Below are 23,593 nucleotides of genomic sequence, written 5' to 3'. Positions count from 1 at the left end.
TGGTGTTTATCAGAAAAAAGCACCAGTAACTACTTTAGATGATGTGATGATGTGCTGCCACTGGCGTGTCCTCGTCATCAGAGTCAACGATGCTCTCATCGTGGAAGCTCTAACATGCAAAACATCGTATTATCATGAGACCAATACAATATTCACGTTTGTCTGTGAGTCACTGAGGGTAACAAAAAAACATGTAGCAGGCCCGCCACTAATGTTGATGTTTTAGCTTTGCCATATCTAACGTTGCCATAGCCAGCTGCTGCTAGCTAACCGGCAATAAGGTGCAACATCAAAATACACTCTCAAAACAATTTCTGAATGCTAACAAAGCTAGATAAAAGACACAGACACAGACGAGTGTCAGCACTTGTGATAATAACAAGAGTAGCGGAAAGGGATTTATTATGCAGGCAACCAATTTCTTTGACTATTGCAATGTAGATTAAAGGATAAGTTCACTCAAAAATGAAAATTTAGTAATTATTTAATCACCAACCTGCAAGTTTCAGAGTCAACACCCTTACTGCAGCTCCTAAACAATTGAAGTAGATAATAACTTGTTTTAAAGCGTGCAAGCGACTGAAAAAAGAAAAAAAACACACACACACATAGAAACAGAAAACAGAACATGACAGAACAAAAAATGGCTCCATAATTCTCTGAAAGCCCCAGATCCCAAAATGATTTTAAAAAACGTTATAAACATTTTCTATCATTTTTTTTTCTCTTTTTCCACATTTTAAAACAAGTCCCCATCTACTCCAATAGTTTGAGTGAATGCTGTGATGCTGGTTTGCTGTAAAACCAAAAGTTTTGTGGACTATGAAACTTATTCCACTTTCCATCATAATGAGAGTGAGTAGATAACGACACATTTTTTAAATTGTTTAGGGTGAACTTGTCCTTTAATCTAAGTTGACTGCAATATAGCCAGCAATCACATACACTACATCTGTCATAGCCTGTGATTATATTTGATATTGATGTACATGTTATTAGTGTAAAAACAGATAGCTTCTGTTTAAACAAATATTTTCTGTCAATACCTCAACCAGAAATTTCCACTTCAGTCTCCCTAATATTCAATCCATAAAGCCATACTTGTGTTATTGTAAAAATTATAACAATAACCCTGAGTGTGGATTTCTCAAAGTCCTTTCTAAGATGATCCCTTTTAAGTCCAAACTTGGAACAGGGTGCCCATCGTTTTCCTAAAAATGTCAATAATTCATGATTTTAAAGCAAACAAACATAGACTACAGACTACCAATGCTCCAGAAGACGGCTCCTCTTCACAACCACTTTATTTAGTAACGGAAGTTTTGAGCCAATGAGAGAAGATTGCCATACCTTTCCTCCAATGGCAAGTGTGGATGTTCCTGCTCTCCTAGTAAGCGACGACCTGATTGGATAAAACCAGGAAGGAGGCTCCAGAGGTATAAGTGGATTTGAGGGCTTGGAAGGAAAACAAGGACGTTAGTTAACGTTACCTCGTCGTTGAAGGTAAGAATTCTGCTTTTTAAAAGTTTACAGAGTGTATTTAAGATACACATGGTGGTTGAAATATAGTATATTAAGCTCAACAAATAGCAGGTTGACAGTTAGTCATAGTCATTTGTTGGTGGTGGCAAACCTACCGACCAACCAGACTAACTAATAACTAACCCAACTAACTCATGTTAAGACCCCGGTGGTTTACGCTGTCGGCAGTTAAGCTAACAAAGCGAACAGCCGACAGTCAACAGTAACCATTTACACAGCCATACAGGCGGCTGTCCTTATCTAATGTTATTCCAAGCTAGCCAGTGTTAACGTTAAAGGGTTATCGTTAGCCAGGCTAGTTAGCCTTAGCCTGTTCCCACTGTGATGTTAGGACTGTGTTTCAGGCAACATGGCCAGAAAATGAGCAGAGCCCCGATGTGACAGCGTTGCCTGTTGTGACACTATCGTTGTTTAGTCCGGTTTAGCAGTTACATTTTGAATTGTGATAGCTTCAAGCCTTTGCTAGCAAGCAAGTCAGCTACGTAACCTCGCCGTGGAGTTAGCTGTTAGTTTCCCCCCACATGGATCACACATAGCTTTAAAAGGACTAACCTCTCCGACTTTCTCAGAGCTCAGCGTGTAGCACTTTAGAGGCAAGCGGTCAACTACAACAGTTTTGTGTGACTTTAACGTGTTAAAAGATCAGAAACTAAGCAGTAACGCTAACTATCAAGGAAACTTTACTGTATCCAAATTGACGTGTGTACAGTTGCTATTCTTTAATATAATTGAGATCAATGTCAGTACATCATTTTATTTTGTACACTATGTTGGCTGAATTTCAATATAAGTGGAAGATTGTTCTGTCAAGTCACACACGGCAGATATTTTTAGCTTTAATTAGCCTAGTTCTGTGTCAAGCAACAGGTTAGAAATCTGATGCAGCTGTCACATTTCAGCAGGGGATGGGGGTCAAGAAACGCCCATAAACCTTGTTGTCAACCTCTGTAGGACGTTTTACATCCAAATTGGACACAAATGCAAATTTATTCACATCACTATGAATTTCCCCACTCAGGTAATAAGGCCCCAGTCTGTAAATATGTGAAAAGTCTTGAATTAAACTGCCGAACACACACGTTTGCTTTCAAAATAAACTGTAGAGCTAAGTTTTGTGACTGAAACATGTTCGTATTATTGGGCTTATAGGGACATTTATTTCATTGTCCATTTCAATGCAGGAAATATTCATTTAGGTGCACCCAATAATGCATTTTAACTATCGCTGTATGATATGGCGAAAACAGATATTGCAATATAATTTGTGATAACATTTTCAGTTAAAAATTAAAATCTTGTTTGACATTTGTTGGGCTCTGTACCAAAAGAGCATGTGTTCTTTCATCTGGAGAGCAACATTTGTAGGCCAGGACATCTGTGCAGCACTGGCGATATTGCAGAATCAGTAATACTGCAATTAATTGAGCAGCCGTAAATTTAACTTAACATATTATGGAAATTATTGTAAACAGGAGGAAAGGTGCAGATAAATGTTTTTCTTCATTTCAATCCCAACACACTCAAGAAGTAATCGTGATCAATGAAACCGATCGTGAAATGTTTACAGTGCTGCGCAAACTCAAATAAATCACCCTCAACAATTATTTGATTATTATTAAAATCATCGGTTGTTATCATAGTACTACATAGTAAAGGGCTTGCTCTAAAATATGGAGATGAGTATTCATTTAATAATGTTTAAATGTACTCTTCCCCCCAGGGAGAGGGACCATGCTGAGTATGGACAGAATTTTAGAAAACATTTTTTGAAAAACTTTCTGAGCCCAGTGTTGAGCTACTCTACAATTCTCTGGACTTCTCTTTTTGAACTACACTGCAGACTGGATTATATATAACAGACAAACATAGTGACAGCCGACTCACATGAATGTGTCCAACATGATTTGGTCAGCCTTATAAAGCCTACGTCCTGCATATGAAATGGCTGCATTCTAAATATCCCTTTATAGACTATAATAATCCTGTCATGGTTCGCCTCTCCCGCCGGTGTCCAGTCATCATCTCACTCTGTCTTTGTGTCCTCTCGCGGTGCATTTAAAAATGTTACCAGCAGAAACACTGCTATTAGGCATCTTCGGGCTGGGGACAGGTGGAACGGGCACTGCAGCATTTTTCATGATGAAAAAGTAATCAATAGCCTTATTCAAAATGAGGAGAACTATGTTTGAAGGTTGAGATGTCTCACAATTTCTCTTGTTCAGCGGCAAGTATGTGGGAGCATTACAGGGCGTGCGGTCACACACATGCACGCAAGCATAAAAATAAATAGCACATGTGCAAGATGTAGGCAAAACCCTGCAATAGACTGACTAAATAATCTATCTACATAAAATATGTTTATAGGCTAATGTTTGTTCAGGAGCAACTGTGTACACACCCAGTTGGTGTTTGTTAAAAATGATTGTATCATTTTTAAAAAAAAATTTTAATCTAACCTTCTGGATATCAGGCGCACCCGATGACCAACTAAAATAATTACTCGCACTTCACAGATTATTGACTGGCTATGCAACCAAAATAGTCACACCCTGGAGCCCTAGTGTATAACTTGTAACTGGAAAGCAGTCTTACTTCTGCTCTGCAGTATAAGAATTACTTTGTTTGCTGTTTATCTACCAGAAAAGTAATTGCTGCATGACTAATTGAATGTATGCATACTATTTATAATAGTATGCACACTGTAAAAAATTAAAGAGTAAGTTCTGTTAGAAATGCTGATGTGAAAATGACTTTCAGTTGCTTCCTTGGCTGATGTTAAATGTTTGTTTTTGGTAGAAAGACTTCACACAAATGTTGAAAGTATTGTTTCTGTTTTGGAGGTGTGGTTTTGGCGAGGGTATGGAGCACCCTGTACACAGAGGGGAGACGATGCCCATCGGACTGCATGACAGGTAATACGCAATGCCTCGCATTCCATTATTTCATAAGCTGCCCAGAACATGTGTTTTGATTGACTTTGATTTAACGCATCAATTCCTTACCTTGCCAGAAAATAAAAATATCACTAGCTGTTTCTTTTCACTGCTTTGCAACCAGGAAAAATTCCTTTTTTAAAAAAAATCAGCTTTTGATTCAGGATCAATAGTAGATAGATATAAATTGTATACAGTGCAGTACTTAACAGTGCTGGCATTAGTCCTGGGTAGGAAATGGCTTCCATCTGGAATCGGAGGTGTTAATCAGGTAATCCCTGATTAGATTATAGAAAAGAAAAGCAGAAGGGCTGTGGTGCTCAGTGACCAGGATTGAAGCACTGCTTAGAGTCTAACAAGAGTGTCACCCAAAGATATTACAGCAAACGGTAATGTTAATTTATCAGTGGCAGCTTACTCACCTGAATGGTTTGAGCATAATATTGGCTAATTGATCACTATTTGCCAGGAATAATTTTGTCACTCAAACAGTTTTGTCACAGCCTCCGTTGAGTTTTTGCTACACAAAGACTGAAATAGAGGTTTTCAACTGGGCCTGATGTTGGTGCAGTCAATGTCATTTTACTAGGAACCATCACTATGAAAAAAACAAATCTGTGGTGGATTATGTATTTTGTTCTATTACAACAGAATATCTGCAAACAATGCAAAGTTAGTGAGTTGCATAAGCATATCAAGATTACAACTAACGACTAACAATTTTGATTTTAAATCGAAAAATCGATCGGAATGAGCTTTCAATTTCGATCATTGGAATCAAAAGCAGGATAATACTTCCCAGTATGAGAGAAAATGACAGATGGGCTGACACATTTGACAAGTTTTTCTTGACTTGGCTACAGATTGATATTAGATTGACCATGAAGATGGTGCAGAAGAGCTGAGAATAAAACAAATGAAGAACATACAGAAACACCCAAACACATGAATGTGAGGAAGAAATATGCTTTGGGCTTATAACACATCATTTATAAATCTTCTCTCTGCATCTGGCAGAGGTTCCCTTTTTCTGGGGAGTCATCTGTTTCTCTTAGACCCAGCCTTCCCCATTAAACAGTGACTGGTGTGTTTATCTGCTGATTAATGTGCAATATTTAATTAGATAAAATGTCACTTGTAATTTTTGAAACGGTGCTTAGTTTCTGTTGACAGAAACAAGGAAGAGGATGGGAGAGTCTTTCTCACTTTATGTCAGTGTTGTAAATCAATATTTTCCAAGTAGGGGCCTGGAACGTTGCTAATGCATTAGGGTGTAGCCGATGACAACCTAAATCGTTGCATAACACTATTTATATGTGAGATGTTGCCCTGGTAAAACAGTAGGGCTGCAGCTAAATATATTTTTATTCAAATAATCTGCCAATTATTTTCTTGATTGACTCTTTGGTCAGATTGCATATTTACTGACTTTTACTAAACTTGTGTGTTACATTTCTTATACACTGTAGGTAGTACTAAATAGTAGCATTCAGACTCATCTTGGAGTTAGACCTGTGTGTTAAATACCAGGGAAAGGAGCTGGCATGATTGTTCCTGTTTGTGTGATCCAATCTGTTGGCAAAAGATTCTCCTTGATTCGTGAACAGAAATGTGACTGACTGTGCGGAGGTGGATGAGACACTACACCAACTGGCTGGGCAGTTATGGAACACAATTTTCAGAGTAAAGGACTGTAATTAATGCAGGCACAGGGAAGAGTGCAGACTGTCCATCCACAACATAAGCTATCAGTAACGGATACTAGAATAGTTTTGCCTAGTTTAAATGAATGAAAGAAGTACAAAACACCATGGCATCAGTTCTCCCTCAATAAGTTTCTTTCACATCATTTGTTGAGTTGTGTACAACATAAACCCTTAATATTCCAAGGGGTATGGTTCCCCAAATTCCTTAAAAATGGGCATATATACACTGGGAAAGTGTGGAATTATTGTGGTGCTTCTACGGGCATTTTGAAATGGATGTCTTTACAGAGGGTCTGGTTTTGGGAGGAGTGTAATATAGTAGAACTGAGGGTGACAGGTGTAGCGCTGAGCTCCCGGGCTTTGACAGAAGAGACGGCATGACTGCTGCCCTTGCAGTACAGGCAAGGTCATTCTGCCATTTCCATGTAAGCTGGGAGGGAGAACGGGCAAGCCGGAAAGTGTGATGACAAGATTGTTATGGGGATGGAGCTGCAGGGGGTAGAAGAGGAGAGGGATCTGATCATGACCTATATGACCTATATTGATAATCTTGTGTTTTCTCAATCTCTCTTTTTAATAATCCAACTAATCATATTAATGTCTTTCTGATTACCACATTACATACAGTGTTACCCTTTCATCTGCTACAACCTGCTTTTTTTTTTCTTTTTTTCCACAGGGGTTTTAATTAGGGAGTTAATGGGGTACCCCGTGGCCTTAAGGGACAAGGCACTGGTGTACTCCATCAGAAGTGCTTATAAAAAAGTCAAAGATTTCTAATGCTATTTCTTAGAAGTCTCCTATGGAAGAATTTGGGGGACTGTGTCTGTCTGATTTTTTTCAGTACAGTGTTATTGGATCTGTCACTAATCTGTGATGTCTGTTTATGTTAAGATCAGGTACATTTTTTTTAAATGTATGTTCATAATCTGTTTCCCTGCACTTAAGTTAATCAAGCTCAGTGAATTAATGAATGGTTTGGCAGAAGTGAACAGCCTCATATTGTCAGACAGTGTGTTATTCATTGGAGTTCATCTCAAGTGTGCAGCAAACTTGAAAAAGAAAAGGGTCATGCAAACAAGATTCTGATTGAAAACATACTAAATTTATTTTGGTAAAATATAAAAATGTTGGTGCTCAAGCTGCTTCCTGGTTGGCTTGCTGTTAGCATGCTAATTACATTATATTAATAGCTGACTATTTTTGGCTGTTGCCAGGTAGGTTGATCATTATGCTGCTCATAATCGCTACATGCTAGCTTCTTTGACATTTTGTTAGCTGGTTATTAGTTTGGATGGTGTTAGCTGATGACAGTAGCTAGTGCTGTTGTATGCATGAACACAACCTGCTACGGAGGCCTGTGTTGAATGTGTGTGGGTGCTGGCAAAGATGGTGGGGGGGGTGGTTCTGTGGGCCAGCCACTGTAGTTCAGCCTACACGGGTACAATGTACTATAGACAGAAGACCTGGGTCAAGCTGCTGAGGATCTGCTCTTCTTTAAGGTGAGAGTAGGGTTTAAAGACAGCTTAAAAGCCAGGTCAGGGCATGAGAGGTGTCGCTGTCAGAGGGCCCAGTGGATTGATGACAGCAAAGCCTGATCAGGGCATAATGATTAAAAGATCATTTGACATGATTACTGAAATTCCATAGAGACACTCACCCAACTTTTTACACATATTAGTTCATATTGACATCTGACAATTTAGTTCTATAAAAATGCATTAGCTTAAAACTGTGGAGTTCATGAAATTAGTGTTGGCACTTTCTAGCAGTTTTCAATAGTGATTAAGCATATAAGGTGTTTGGTGAGGTGTGTTGGTCCACGTTTATTGCTTTACATTGAATGTACTTTGGCTGCCTGCACCCATGAATGTTCCACAATAATGTCCGTTTAGCCGAAGAATGAAACACAGACCTGCCAAAACTATGGAATAAGCCTATTTATTTAGTAGAGGAATTTAACAGTATAATACAAAATTTTAAATATGTAATTCATATACACTCATTACGACACCCACTACAGAAATAATGTGTCTATAGTGCTATATATTAAGGTAAAAAACTGCACCAAAATACATCAGGTATAAGTGGACGTCATTGGATAGTTAAAGACTTGCAGGTTATATTTTGGCAATACCACTGACAGCAATTAAACTCTAATTAAAAGCCACATTTTAAGCCCTAGAGCACAACAAATTTATTTGGTTCAAATGTATGAATTTCATAATAGGCTTTCCTCTTTCTCCTACTCCTTTAATCTCCCTTACAATTCTTGCCATGGCAAGCCCAGAACTGTAATCACAGTTCCTTTAACAAGATGGCACTGTTGCTTAGCTACTGGGCTATTCACAGACCCTGAAAGGGTGATGGGAAGGCAGGGCTTCTTCCCCCCCCTCCTACCACGAGACAACTGTGAATGCAGCAGGGCAAGTAGTCGTGGTGGATGCACTCTATTGGCTTCTCAGTGCTGCTGCTAAAGTCACAACCCCGACCGAGCCTGCACTGCCTGTACCAGTGTATTTCTGTAGCTGCTGCCGCTGCTGCTCTCCCTCCCCCTTAAATGGTGTGGGCAGAGTGGGATGGAAGACTGCATTGGAAACCTTTTCATGGAAATGGTCTTTGCTGTTGGTATCGCTATAGCACCATTCTGGTGACAACAACATGCCGTTAAAATGGAAAAGCGGTTCTCCTGTCAGCTGGAAATTCCCAGTGCCAGTCCTTAAGACATCCAGGTCCTCACCCCTTTCGCCTGCCTACATGTGAGTAAGAGTTAAATAGCATTCACATTATATACCATTGTTGCAATGTAAATGGAGATGGATTTGTTAGCCTTGCAGTTTTGGCAATTTTTTTTGTAAATTATTGTGACACCACAATTTTTTGATGCAGCCCTAATTAGGCAGAATGCGATTGAGTCTTGTGGTGTGTCAAGAGATTCGCCTTGTCCAGCATGCATTTTATGGTTCATTGGCAGAATGCTTTGCTCTTGGGCAGAAGGACCTCATTTCGCAGCAAGTCTGAACATGGCAAGCACCGCGTCCCCGACTCTTGCCCTCTCCCTGTGGCTATGTTTATTTGGGAACAGGGACTCAGCAGCTTGGGAGGAGCCTGCTTTTGTCAGGATGTCTGGCGTGCCCTGGTTTAGAAGCTATTGTCATCTGCTACTGTTCAGGAGCGGGGGGGAAGGGTAGAATGGAAGTGCTTCTCACAGCCTCTCGCCATCCCCTCTCTTTGCCCCTTTTATTCCCGAGCTCTGCTGAAATGGACAAGTGTCTTGTTTGACTTTTGAACAGTGACATGGCTTTGGCTGACAGAGATTGAGAACCAAAAACTTGAAAGAAAAAAAACAACAACCTAGTTTTCATGGCAAGCTAATAGGCTAGCTCATAGCCTAAAGGTAATTTCATAGGCTAACAAGGCTTACTCGGATGTTATTTTTAATTTTTTCAAAATTGGATTTATGCAGACTCTAGTTATCATGCAGCTTTACTTTTGAAGCTAAGAGCTTAATTTAGCTTGTTTTACAGAAATATTTATTTTGAATATTACTGCATCACAGCAAGAGAAATCTAAGCTCTTGCATTGCTTTTTTTGCATATATCCCTATAAATGTCTTGAGGGAAATGGTTAATCCTTAATGTACAAAATATGTTTATCATAAAGTCTCTACCTTCCTAGTTAACCTTAGGAAGTCTTGGCTAAATGGTGTCATTTCGTAAGCTTTGTACAAAAGGACATGATGAATGCTTCACTATTGGCACTATTGACTTGGTAATTGTGGTTTTAATCTTTATTTAACCAGGGTAGTTTAGCTGGAACGCCCTGCTTCAAACACAGCCAGACACACACATTCAAAACCTGGAAGGTGTCCAGCACAACCACAGTCTTATCTGTTGGCCACTGAGCAGCTCCTCTGGAGCAGTTATGGGTTAAGGGCCTTGCTCAAGGGCACCTTAGTGGTTGGAGGAGTTGATGGGCACTCACTGGTTTTTATCTTCCCCACCCACATTTATTCTGTAGCCTTGCAGTTGTTTTGCATCATTGGTTATACTGTGGCGTAGAATCTGTAATTGGTCAACATATGTTTTAGTAAATGATTTAGTTGAATTAGTCGCTAAGACTTAACTAAAATTGCAATTCAAATGACCATCTTGTCCATGAACCATTGACAAATTCCTGCATGTCAAGTAATTGTTGCAAGATAGGGCTTTTATGGGAGATTTTTGTGAATTTCTATTTTATATCTCAGAATATTTAATCCTGATATATCATCTATTTTTGCCAGTAATATTTTTGGCTTTGTGGCTGTTTATTTCAGAAGACTTCCTTTTTAATAAATCGTCCTTTCAATGTGTTTAAAAGTGACTTGTGACTGTATATTCTCAGTAAGTGCTGGTATCTCCTCCTGTTGCAGCATTAATTAAGACCCAGCCAGAGACTGTATGAACAGTATTTACTTTTATTTTCGACACTTGACATTGTATAAAAGCAAGAAGAGGTTCTTCACACACCAGCATGTCAACATGCCTTTTTAAGGACTATGAAATCTCTCGCTGAAAGAGCAAGGATGAGACTACATCAAGTGGTTGTGGTGGGCGCTTGCATATCTTCAGCTCAGATTGTGTGCACACGCTGGCAAGTGTAGCATATTCAAGCCTTGAGGCTCCACCTTACTCTGCCCAGAGTGGCCCTGCCCCACCAGACAACTTACTATTTTGAAACGTGTATATTGTAAGCTGTGTTTTCAGGCAGGCTGATATTGGGCCCCCAATTATAGGTTAGTCTGTGGTCAGGGAGAAGTCACTCTTTATAGGCCCTTTGAGTGGTGCCTGTGTCCCCTTGGCTTTAGAGACATTTATAACTTGCTGTGCTGGTAGGCTAATCTTTGTTTATGTTCCCAAGCAGCAGAATGATGGAGGACACAGGAGAGAGAGAGAGAGAGAGAGAGTTCTTGGAATATCTGACATATATGATGTGTAAAGAATTCAGATTTGTTTGCACATTGTGCTTGCCACCCTAACCTATTTATAGACTGCTGAACTGCATGTGGTGCAGATGTCATGCTAGCAAGGAATGGTCAACGTCCACAGCCAGTATGGCCCATGCAATAATCTTCAGCTCAGTAAAACGTCATTGGGTTTATCTTTCATTCCGCAAAAAAGTCCTTGAAAAATGAGAAAAAAAAAGAACGGCATGCCTCATCTTACAGTGGTTCAGTACTAAGCACTTAATATGTGTGACTGCTGTCTTTAGTAATCACCTCTCAGAGGCGTCATGGTGAGCCAGCAGCCTTCACAGCCGCAGAGCTGGTTCAATTCCAGGCAGGAACCTTTGGAAGATGTCATACCCCCTTTCTCTCTCCCCTTGTTCACTGTCACTCTTTGTCAAAGGTTTCATTAAGGCAAAATGCTAGAAAAACAATCCTTCTAAGAAAATGTAAAAAACAAGTCACATCTTGCAGATTTTGACCTTATCTTTTGCTGAAGCACTCTAGAGTCCAAAGGTGGTATCTGCTGCTGCCTCTTGGTTCTTAGGATTGAAATGTATAGTTTTTGGTTTGAAGAGCAACCTCCTCTAAACATGCTGGCTACTCATAAGATTGTTTTAACACAGTCTTGAGAAATGTCTCTTAGTTGAAGCCAGTGTGACCAGATTAAACTCCATACAGATTGTACAGCTATGGGTAAAATGAAAGCTTTAAAAATCTGACAGATTTTTTTTTCCAGCATAGACGCTTCACATGTCTCATGTGGCTGTCAAATACTTCTGCTGCTGCTGCTGCTGCTGCTGAATCCCATTTGCTACTGCTATGAGATGTTTTTTTCAGTCTTTGAGGTAATGGTTAATTAGCTAACAGATGTTTTTTGAAACCTATTACGAACCTGGATTCATTTTGTTCGATCAATTAAACAGTTCAGCTATTCTAAAATAATCAGAACAAAGCCGATCTGACAAATGACATCAAACTAAATAAGAGCTGGTTTTGCGCTGGAGGAATTTCCACTGCTGACAAAAAAGACATTTTTCATGCTTAAAACAGTGGCATTACACTTGAGGGTCTAACTAGATATATCACAGTGTGATCTATGTGTTAATTGGACCCAGTAAGGGGATGATATGCCAGAAGAGATGTTTCAACTACAATGCTGTTCTTAGCCAACATGCTCTATGATTGTACTCGTAAGTGCAACTGCAGTTGGACTGCAAATTTACACATAAATGTATAGATGACAGCACAGTCTTAAAGTGGAATTGGCCAACTCCATTATTCTAATGCCATTGCATTGTGCAATCAACATTTACTTCATAAAAGGTTTAAGCAAAACACTTGTCTTTGCTTGTAGTATACATTATTCAGATGCATATTTGAATATACAGGATATGTGTCCTTCAGGGCTGTTGTCAGAAACTATTGATGTCACCTGTGTTTTTATTCTCAGATGTGTTGATTTCTCCATTTTGATGCATAGCAGAGACTCTAGAGGTAAACTGAAACCACCTGCTCTTAAATGAAGATTGAATGAAGAATTTTCATTGAACATTTTAAATGAGTTTACTAAGGAGTAGTTTTCTTGTCTTTGTTGTCGTTTTGCTGTTTTTCTAACAAGGATCCCTTTAAGCCCATTTGGGCTATTTTTCCAAGGTGGGGCTTTTAATTTACCTGTCCGACCTTTCAGAATGGACATTAAGTTCTTGCTGACTTGAGGCCATTTTGTACAAAATGCAGTAGTCACCCAGGGATCATTTATTTTCATTGAAAGGCCAGAGGGGAGGCACAGGCAGTCTGGCTGGCAGAGCATCAAGTGAGTGCAGTCAGGTGAAACTGTCATGTCTGAGCTCATCACACACACACACACACACACACACACACACACACACACACACACCTACTCAAAGCTGAGCTGTGATGAAGTTTGGTGGAGTTTCACCACACGGTTGACCAGTCAGTGGCTGTTGTTATGACAAAAATCAAAACAAAAATACACTTAAACTTGAACTCCCTCCTCAGATGCATCATATCAGATTCACCACGCCCCTGTTAAGATTTTGGAACACGATGTAGAGTAAGATTCAGATCCCAAAGATAAGTGTGTGACATGTAAATTGAATAATAGTACTGCTTGCTGGACAAATCTGGTTGTTACTGTCAAGAATATATGGCCAAAAAATCTGTTACTGCAGGCATTAAGACTGGATTGGAAAAGCAGATCTGTATCCAGTCTACAGCACAGGTTCCCCAAACTCCTATTAGAGTAATTCTGAGTCCTGACCCCATCAGCAGGTCGGGTCAGGGCTACCTCATTGGCAGTTGCACCTTGTTTCACTTGGTTGCTTTGCTTTTTCACAGAGGTGCAATGTTTCTCCTACTTCATAGCTGTATATTGTAAGTACAGAAGTTGCAAATAATTGGCCACACAAACTGCAATATTGCTGACCCATATGATTATGAAAGGATCTGCAATTAATGGTGCACTTGTGTGTAGATGGTGACAGATTAAGCTCCTTTATATGGAAAGCTTTGTCTACTCATTTGAGACCAGGTAAAATTATGCTGACACTTCTTTTCCCCTATTGCTTTCACACATTTCTTGCCTATTTTTTTGTTTAGAATCTCAATTGATCCCCTGCTCAGCCTACATATGCTGAATAATTCCACATATCTTCAGTGACTGTACAGTCCAGCGTATTTTGTAGCTATTTCAAAAAAACGATTATGCAAGCTTTCTTAACAAATTAGTATTATTCAGGCTGTCCTTTCAGTTCACACATACGCAGCTGGGTCGTGTTCCTTCTCACAGCATCCTTCAGGTTGATTAAGCATTTGGTACATGTTGACAGATTGTCTGCTCCACCCACACGTTATGAAGCTTGTTTGGTTTAACCACTTATGGTGCTCGTTGAAGCTCGGTGTTTGAAATTCCCCAACCCTTTTTGATGTTAAAACCTTGACCTTAAAGTGCTCTTTGCTAAAAAAGTGTAATTACAGACTCATTTTGGCGCACACACTACTAAGGTTATTAGCAGCGATGGGAGCAATTATGTTGAGATCATAAATAGTTACTCTTGGACAGAGTGAGCAGCAAAATACATTGGAAATTTTTGATAGTTGTCTTTCACTGATAAGAATTGTGAGGAGGCTGTAGCAAATGCAACACAGTCAAGCAACTTAATCAACAAACATAGAGGCTTCATCCAATTCACATATCTGTCAGCATTTACAGTACTTTGTGACACCCTGGGTGGTTATTTTCTCCTTTTCTGTTTCCCATTTTGCATTTTTCACTGCACTTCTACTGAAGCACATAAAGACATCCTCTCATGTGTATTCCCATTTTTTCATTACTGTTATTTCTGTTTTTTCTTCTAATTTTAGAAACCTGTCAAAGTTACCAGTTTCCAACAGTTCAGTTAAAACCTACAGTTTTCATTATATTCCACTTGATTTCAAAATACCATGAGTGATTTCCAGTTTCTAAAAGAGTAACTTGTAAGTCTGTGAATAGGAACTATCCATTCAGTTGGTTAAGCTGGAGTATTAATTAGGGAAGTGCCAATTTTCATCAGAATGAGCAGAGCCAACAACATTTGTCAGACACGTGGGGCACAGATGTTTGAAATAGTCTGATAAGTGATCGCTTCCTTCTTGCTGGAACTCTATGAATGGAGGAAAAATAAAAACAAGTATCTCAGTTGAATAGTGTATGGCTCATTTTTGCATTTCTGTGCATTAAGAATGGCAGCATTCATTACGAAGATGAAAATGTCCACATTTTCACATTGCAATCTATCCACTGGACCCGTTGTCACATTTTAGATGCACCAAAGTCCGTTTGATGGAATAGAGCTGGTAGAAGAATTTTAAGACCACACAACTACTTTTCCCTGTCCAACTGCTTCTCGCTGTGTGTGTAGGGGAAATGAACACAGCACCGAATTCAATGAAATGTTGAGAGAATTTCTAATTTTTGCCTCTTGGTTGTTCACTTTTCAGGTGAGTTGAAGTCAAGTGTTGGCGCTGCAGGAAAGATGGAGACGCATGATTGGCAGCTGCTGAATTGAGGCATATTTGTATAGTAGAAGATAAAAACCAAACCTGTGAAGGTGAAAGGTATCCAATGGGTGGTTGTGACCGTCCGCAGTTTTATAAAAGTACAATGTATCGGATTACACAGAGGGTTCTGTTTTCTCCATGTCTACAAACAGCACTTGAGCATTACAGCGTCATAAGATGTTTTTTCTCCCCAGGAGTAGAAGCTGTTCAGCATGTAGCTTTATTGCATTACTGTGCTCAGTGACTGAGAAGACTCTTCAGTGTAGGTGTCTGTTATTGCTCGGCTTGCTAGGACAAATGGGGATTTCCCTCCTGACTTCACTCGCATCACTTCAGAGGTTTTCAGAGAGTTGCCCTTGTTTTGTTTCCGTGCACCTTGTCACCTCTCTTTTGCCTTTCTATTTTCTGTGTGAGTAGTTTGGATTCAGCTGCCGGAGTGCATGTTTTGAGAACAGCAGCCAGACCTGTAGGAGTCTTGTGATCTCTTTGTCAATGGGGCAGAGGTATCGTTTTTGTTTTTTATATATATACACACAGTATAAGATGTTAGTGTTGCTCTTTTCTTGCTGCCCTGCCAATTTCACTGCTGCCTCATTGTCTGTCTTTTTTTGCTCTCAGGCTCTTCCTGCGTTCCTGTTAAAATGGTGTCATGTTAGTTCACTGTAGCTGTAAGCAACTAGCAAAATTCTATGAAACTTTTAAATGCCTGCGTAATGCATTTTGGGCCAGAATTAGCCCAAGAAAAATTGGCTGCAATCCATTTTCGATTAGCAATATACACTCTGGGATTTATGGCTTTTTATTATTTTATTTTTTTTTAAAAAGGATATCACTTATTTCTAAGACATTATGCTCCAGAACCCATGACTTTGGTATTTTAGATGTTCAGAACTTGAAATGGATTAAATCAGTTTCTATCGATGCATGTGCATGATGCATATGACAAAACCAATGGCCCAGGGCCAGTAAAAGTGTATGTAGGGCAAGCTGATTGGCCAGTTACTGATATGGCATCCGGCATGTCGATGCTAAATAAAAGTTCAAAACCACTGTTAATCTGCTCATACATTATTGCATGTAGACCCAGAATACTACAACAACATGGGAGCCACTACAGATCTGCCATCTCTTGTCTTGCAAAAAAATAATCTAATGTTCTTTCTCTCACTCTTCTATCTTTCCCTATTTGCTAGAATCGTATTATAAATAGATTAATTGTGGGGGAAAAAAACGTATTTTCATTTGCCAGGCCAATGAATGTATACGAAGTGGCAGTGAAACTGATCTACTGGCCAAGTCAGCCAGTGGTGAAAAAATGTTACATTGGACACCAGCAGAGTTATAGTCCTTTTTTAGTTTTTTAAAATACATTTTGAGCCTTTTTGAGCCTTTTTCTATTATGTCACAGGACAGCTGTAGATTATGACAGGAAAGGGGGAAGAGAAATGGGGGACGACCTGAAAAACAAGTGTCCACAGGTTGGAATCGAACCTGTGCAGCTACTAAGGACTCAGCTTTATATATGGGGCGCATGCTCCACCAAGTGAGCTATCAGTGCACTCAGGGTTATACTCTGTTAATCTTTTAAGACCCTTCCACTTCCCAAGCCAAGCTGACTTCAGCTTCCTGAACTGTCACTGGTGGAAGGATGTTTGTAAGCTTTCCTCTGATTTGAGGCGACTGGATAGACTGCCATCCTTGTTGCTTTGCTGCTTCTTTTTCAATCCTCCAACTTCCTCCTGTGCTTCTTAACATTTTCATTCAACCCCATTCTTTCTTCTAATCCTGTGTAAATTCTTAGTGGTTATAAATAAAGGTAGCTTTAACTTTCACTGACTTGAAAATAGAATCTGTAGCATTCCTATAATATGTCCTTTACATTTTTAGCAACACATTTTCTGGTGCTTGTCAGAAGAGAAGACATTAAATGGATGAGGCTGGGAGAGCAAAATGATCTTTAGTGTAAACATGAGTCGCTGCCGTCTGATCTAATTACAGATCTTGTTTTTCCATGGGTGCTAGTTAGATACTATGAGTACTCATGTCTCATGCCCATCCCAAGTATGAAGCAATGTCGGAGGATGGAACAAAGTCATGTCGCAGGCGGAATGATGCAGCCATGTGCGCTGGAATCAAGCAGTTGGATCAAGTATTGGTGTTTTTATTAAATTCAAAGATGGAGTACTTTTATCTTTTTCTGTTATTAAATATTTCAGCCTTAACCTGTGGTCAATGTTTTGTATTTGAACAGTTTGATGAAAAACAGATGAAATTGGAGCTTTTTGAGATGATTTAAATTCCCCCTAATTTAAGGCCTCAGGCCTAAAAGTATATCCTCTAGGAGACGAACAATATTTATCATTTGATGTGAGGTTTTATTTCACTTCATCCTCATTTTGGTAAAACGCATCTCAGGCACTGTTTTTTGAGGTGTTGAATTGTCGTTGCGTCATGCATACCAAATTAGACTCTGACAGTTGTGAAACATTATATTCATAAAAACTAATTTAATAGTTTGTTTGGTCAGAACTGTATTTATCCATGTTTCTGAAGGTTCATCTTAAATGCACAGTGACTGTAACTTCTGCTGCTATGGGTATCTTGGTGAGAAACGATGAAAACAAAAGGTGTAGTTTGATGACACTGTGAAGTAGCATGGGATCATGGGAGTTGTTGTCTTCATTATGAAAATCTGACTTTTGTTGTGTCTTTCCTCACTCTCTGACGTATCATCTGATGTTTCTCTGGAAGTTATGGCAACATATATAGAATATTTCTGGGTTTGAACATTCAACTCAACAAATTTTATGGCAAAGTTATAGTTGTTTTTAGGCATTTTAATGAAGAATTGTGCATATTACAACTTTAAGTGTATTCATCTTAACTTCTTTTCCTCTTTTTTTTGTTGTTTTATAAAGACAAAAACTGGACATATTACAGACCTAAAATAAATGCATAATACAAATATTATGTCATATATTCTGTGATGTTTTTAATTAAATGTTTTTTGGATTGGTCATTGCTGAGCTGCAGTAATGCTTTAGTCATCATTATCTTCAAACATGACACGGATGCAGCTAGAGATTTGCTCTCTCTGTTCTCTGGTGTCTATGGGAAGAGCAGAACTTTTATGTGGGATGCTGTAGCTGTTGTCTTCTTTGTTTCGTTCCGGCAGCCACCAACACTCCTTTGTGGTTTGGACAACCCACTCTCTCCTCGCTGCCTGTCCGACTTACCACCTGACGGGGTAAATGTACCAGTACATTGCCTGTGCTGTGTGTCAGTGTGATTGTGACTACTGTCTTAAGCCCTGCCAGTTTCTCAGCGTTTAGTGGTGGTGCTCTCAAATTCCTGCTAGACTTGATCCATGACCATCTCCTTGTGAAATGTACCTTTCTCCCAATACCATCCTCTCTCATCGCCATTTTAAAAATGATACTTTAAGTATTAATCATCAAGATTTGTATGTATTCAACCTTAAGCATGTGTAGCCTAGATCATAGACTTGTACCTACTTTTCTTTACCTATTGTGGGACCAAAAATCTGTTTCTTGTGCTTATTTTGTCTTTGTTGTTGGTGTATCGTCATTCCTGCTCCTCAAATCTTGTACAGCATGTGAAAGGAATGACAATTAGATTCAAGCTGACCCTTTCTTAATTTTTACCTATCGTATCCCCCCAATGTCTTTGGCCTAATCATTAAAGTCTTGAAAAAAGACTGCAGTTGACTGTTAGTTGGCTGAAGTCTTTGTTTTGTGTCCAAGTGCAAAGATGTGAGGCAACAGGAGGTGACAAACGTTTGATCAGTCTGCCTTTGTTGGCGTTGGGGTCGGCTCAGAGTATCAAGTTTTCATCTCACAGCTTCTCAGATGAAGTGGCAATGTAACCTTTTGCTTTCAGTAAGACTAAACGCGTCAAAATGCCTGACTTTCTCTCTGGTTTTCAACCTCAATGGCTTTTCTGATGAGATTATGCAGCCAAGGCATTGGCTGAGGTGTTTATAGTGTTGGGAGTAAATGATAAACTTTTTTCACCTCCATATGACCATAGCATATTGTGACTCACATCTTTGCACATAAATATAATTATGCATTTTCCAGCATGATTTTCTTTTTTTTCATACTGCAACTAAAACAAAAGAGGAAAAACAACCCAGCATTCTCATTCAGTCTGCGGAGTTGATCATCACTATTTTAGTTCCTTTTGAAGATAATTATCAGAAGCTGGACAGTTTGATATCAGTGTGCACATTTGGACGGGGGACCTTCCATTCTCTGTTTACAAACAAAGCAGACTAAAGCAACAGGTTGTTTTGCTTTTACATAAATTCTTTGTTTTGTTTTTCTTCACAAACTAAAACCACAAAACTTGCAGCTTCAGACTGTTATATAGAAATGGCTTTTAAAGGGCCCATACATGCTATAAAATAAATGGATGTTTTAATTAAAAAAAAAAGATAAAATCCTCTCATACTGTCCATTGCTGCAGCACCTCTATTCACCCTCTGTCTGAAGGCTCCGTTTTAGTGCCCGTTTCTTTAAGGCCTCCCTATTGAAAAGTCCTGTCAGCTCTGATTGGCCAACTCTCACAGGCCTGAGCAGGCACTGTCCACTGTGTTTCTGCATCAGCATGGCCAGTGTTTTTTTGTTTTTTTTACAACTGTGGCTGTGCTGGGGGCATTGCTAAGGGCGGTGACCTTTATAGTTATGACATCACAACCTTAGGCAAGCCCTGACACCTTGTTTGAAAGCAGTCTCTGAATACAGGCTGTATGAATTCTTTATGGATTCAGAATGTCTGCAATACGTTTGCAGTATTTATGTACACCTAGACCTGCTCTATAATGAAGGGAAAAAATGTAAATCTCACTTTCTACAATAAGGGACTTTTTAATGATGCTTTGTCTTACTAAGTTATAGAGGGTTGAATTGGAAATGTTTGCCAGGTTGTGTCCCCTTTGGTTGCTGCTGTTGTTTATCTTATGGCTGAATAATAGAGGTTGACATTTAGGTAGAAATAATGTAAATCCTTAAAATTATTAACCTTGCAGAGTATTGATTTTAGTCATTAGTGCCAAATTTCTGTCTAGATGTGTCCTGTTGTAATGACACTAATTAAGCATCAATTCTCTTCAATCCATTTTTAAATTAATTTTAGAAGCATATTCACATTCTCAATATAATTTTCATTATAACATGAAAATGTTAGGTAGACATACAAGTATGTGTTCTCTACCGGATCTGGTCCAATTTCAACTTCACTGATGGTGGTGACTCAGAACAACTGTGTATTGATTGGCAGCGACTCTTCCCTCTAAGGGACAAGTGGACTCAAACCCCCAAACCAAGCCAGCAAAATGCCTCCCACAGCATAACAGCCACTGGATCCCCTCACTTCAGGGGTCAGGCATTCAGTCTCGCACCATTCTTCGTGTACACAGTCTGATCCCATCCTGGATTAACATTCTCAGCAGTGTAACTGCAGATTATTTTTATTACTGATAAATCTGCAGATTATTTTCACAATTGATTGATTCATCGTGTAGTGTATAAAGAGCATTTTTCACAATTTTTGACACATCACAATTTCTCAGAGCCCAAACTGATGTCTTCAGATTGTGTCTTTTGTCCAACTAACAGTCCAAAACCCAAAGATTATTCATTTGCTATAGTAACAGAAAGGCACCAAGTCCTTACATTGTAGAAGCTGGAACCAGCAAATGTTTCACTTTATTGTTTGAAAAATGACTTGTTTTCTTTTAATGGACTAATCGGTTAATCAAGTAATCATTGCAGCTTTTCCTTTTGCCTTCTTAAAATAAGAAAATATAAATGGAACATTTCTTATCATGATCTTTTGTCAGAATCCCCCAATTTAATAACAAAATACTGACATCTCTTTCTGATCTGATGTGTCATGGTGTGCTACCTATAAAAGGATTAAAAGGTAGAGCACATTAATTTCATATGTAAGGAAGAAGTGTGGCTTTAACAGTGGCCTGTCAAACATTTTAAACTGAATCTAAAAAAGGTATGTTTTATTTAGTGCGTCGTGCCCTGAAAGCACAGGGGACATTTACTTACAAATGGTAAAAACCACTCTACTAAAAATCAAGTGTTCATCCAAGCATTGCTCGATTTATATAAAAGGTCCACCCAAAAACGATTAGTCCTCTGAATCTGACAAGCACTGCCTGCTCATGGGCCTGTTTGAAGACACAAATTTACTGTCATGCTGAGCCAGACATTTTTGTAAAAGAATATTTTATCAAAACCAGGCCAATCTTCATCTGAAAATGAACGGCTTTTAAGTCTTAGATGCTACTTCATTGACTGTTCCTTCATCTCTGTATGTTAGTTAGTTGTAATATTTTAAGCTTCATTTGTACTGAATGTGCGAAACGCAGATCTTCTGTGGGCCACTTGAAGATTGAGACACTTTTTAACACAAAGCCCCACCATTATTATCAGTCCTTTTGGTGTTGCATTAACTTCACCATCTTACTTTAAAATACTGTTGTGCCCGCCTCAATTCTTGCTGTAAGGGATCGGTTGTTTTATAGTCTTTAAAAAAAATCCTTAACAAATTGCACTCTCAACACCAAAGCCAGCTTTTTTTTGTGGAGGCAGCAGTCTCGCATTTGAAAGCAGTAACAATGGAGTTTGCCATTAAGTCAAAGCAGTGCAATCAACATTGTTTGATCTATGATATAACCTTTAGAGACAAATATATCGTTTGATAGCAGATGATAAATGCTTGGCTGATTTTGTTGATCCACAGACTGTTATAATATTTTACACAAATGAGCTTTAGTCTCTAATGTCAGTTTTATCAGCACAAAATGTACCCATATCCCCAGAGTATCCCCCTTGGGGCTCTGAGTCACATTTGCCATCCTTCCACGTTCGTTCTCTGTGGAGCAGTTAAGGACTTTTGCATTTTAGTCAGACTGTCCTGGGGCACGGGAATAGCATAAGAGTTGGACTATACAGACGAGAAACACTTGTATATCAAGTTCCCACAGTGCAGATTTTGTCCTTAGGCTGGTGAAAGGCTCAATAAACAAAATGTAGTTTTATTGTAGAATCTCTGGATTAGGAATCAGTTACAAATCGAAAAGTTTTCTTTTGTTTTTTTTCTCCCAGAGGGCTGAATACTCAAAAATATGTGTTGCAGTTTCATATTTAGTCACAGGTCTTTTGGAAACTAATGATCTATTTAGTGCCGTGCAGCCAATTTCTAAATTCTGTACTATAATTTCATGTCCCCCTTTAGCTCCGCAATGTGTTGTATCATCCTTCTGTGTGGTTATTCCACAACCATTGGTGTCCTGAATGAGTCAGAACACTGAACATCACCACATGTAAAAAAGCATGGACTATTAATCAATAAGCCTCCACAATAATTTTAGTTTTAATACTTTGTAAAAGTGTCCCAGTAGAGCATCAGCTTGAACTGAGTCATTTCAGTTTCACCTTCTTACTTATTTTTGCAGATACTTTGGATTAATAACTGTTCTCTGTGATCCACTTTTTATGTCTTGGGTCCTAAAGCCTTGCTGGTGGCCCCTAGAGGCCACAGTGTTCATTATAACCTGCAATACAGCTTAGTTGGATGGTACAAATGCTGGTCCTGTGTATGAGGAAAGGCCATTAAAATTTTTATAGCTTATCTATTTGCTCCAAAATAGGAATGGTTCATCATCCAGGGAGAATGAATGTGTTCAGAGCATTCTCCTGAGAAACTGCTCTTTACATTTTCATATTGATATTATAGTGGTAAATGGCTGCATTTATATGCAGCTTTTATCCAAGTTTTGAACACACACACACGCGCACACGCATGCAGCACAGCCTCCTAAATGACATGGTCTATTGTGGCACTAAACTAAAGGTCAGGGTCTCACTGAATTACCTGGATTCATTCTGTGAGCACAATGAAATCCGGCAAATAGTTTTTGACCAGACGGTGGCTCCAGATTAAAGGTCAGGGGACCACAGATATGATTGGGAACAGTCTTCTTCTGCGTACCCTGAATATTCATGCAAGATTTCACAACACTCTGGCCAGCTGGTGACAAATCTTGCTTTAAATGTTAAATGGACAGACTGACAAACCAGCTAACATCACCATCCTCAGCCCCCACTGGCAACACATTTTCAGTGTTTTGGGTGTTTATACTTAATCTGCTTAAAACTGGTTTGCACACACACACACGTATATTGGCACAACATAACTGCATTTACAAAGCAGTCACTGTAGTTTTAACTGAGTGGGTATTTCACAATTTACAGCCTAAACGTTTAACTTCTAAAAGAGCATAGATAAGAGTCATATATATTACTAATGTTTGGGAGTAA

The 23,593-nt window shown here is 39.0% G+C and overlaps 1 protein-coding gene across 3 annotated transcripts in view; it reads left to right on the top strand.

The window, feature by feature from the left end:
- Positions 1-1,417: 1,417 nt before the first annotated feature.
- klhl13 (kelch-like family member 13) overlaps positions 1,418-23,593 on the top strand; it is a 38,938-nt gene continuing 16,762 nt past the window's right edge. For 2 of the 3 annotated variants that reach the window (XM_084374041.1, XM_084374039.1), the window contains exon 1: positions 8,633-8,940. In XM_084374041.1, the coding sequence (XP_084230167.1) occupies positions 8,843-8,940 (98 nt within the window). In that variant the 5' untranslated portion in view covers positions 8,633-8,842. Of the gene's footprint in view, positions 1,504-4,382; positions 4,455-8,632; positions 8,941-23,593 lie in introns of those variants that run through there. The other variant, XM_084374040.1, reaches the window with a different exon arrangement.

This window comes from Pagrus pagrus (assembly GCF_965226575.1).
Source record: "Pagrus pagrus genome assembly, chromosome: 14".
Taxonomy (NCBI): Eukaryota; Metazoa; Chordata; class Actinopteri; order Spariformes; family Sparidae; genus Pagrus; species Pagrus pagrus.
The sequence above is the reverse complement of the archived record's forward strand: the minus strand, read 5'-3'. Positions and strand labels throughout refer to the sequence as shown.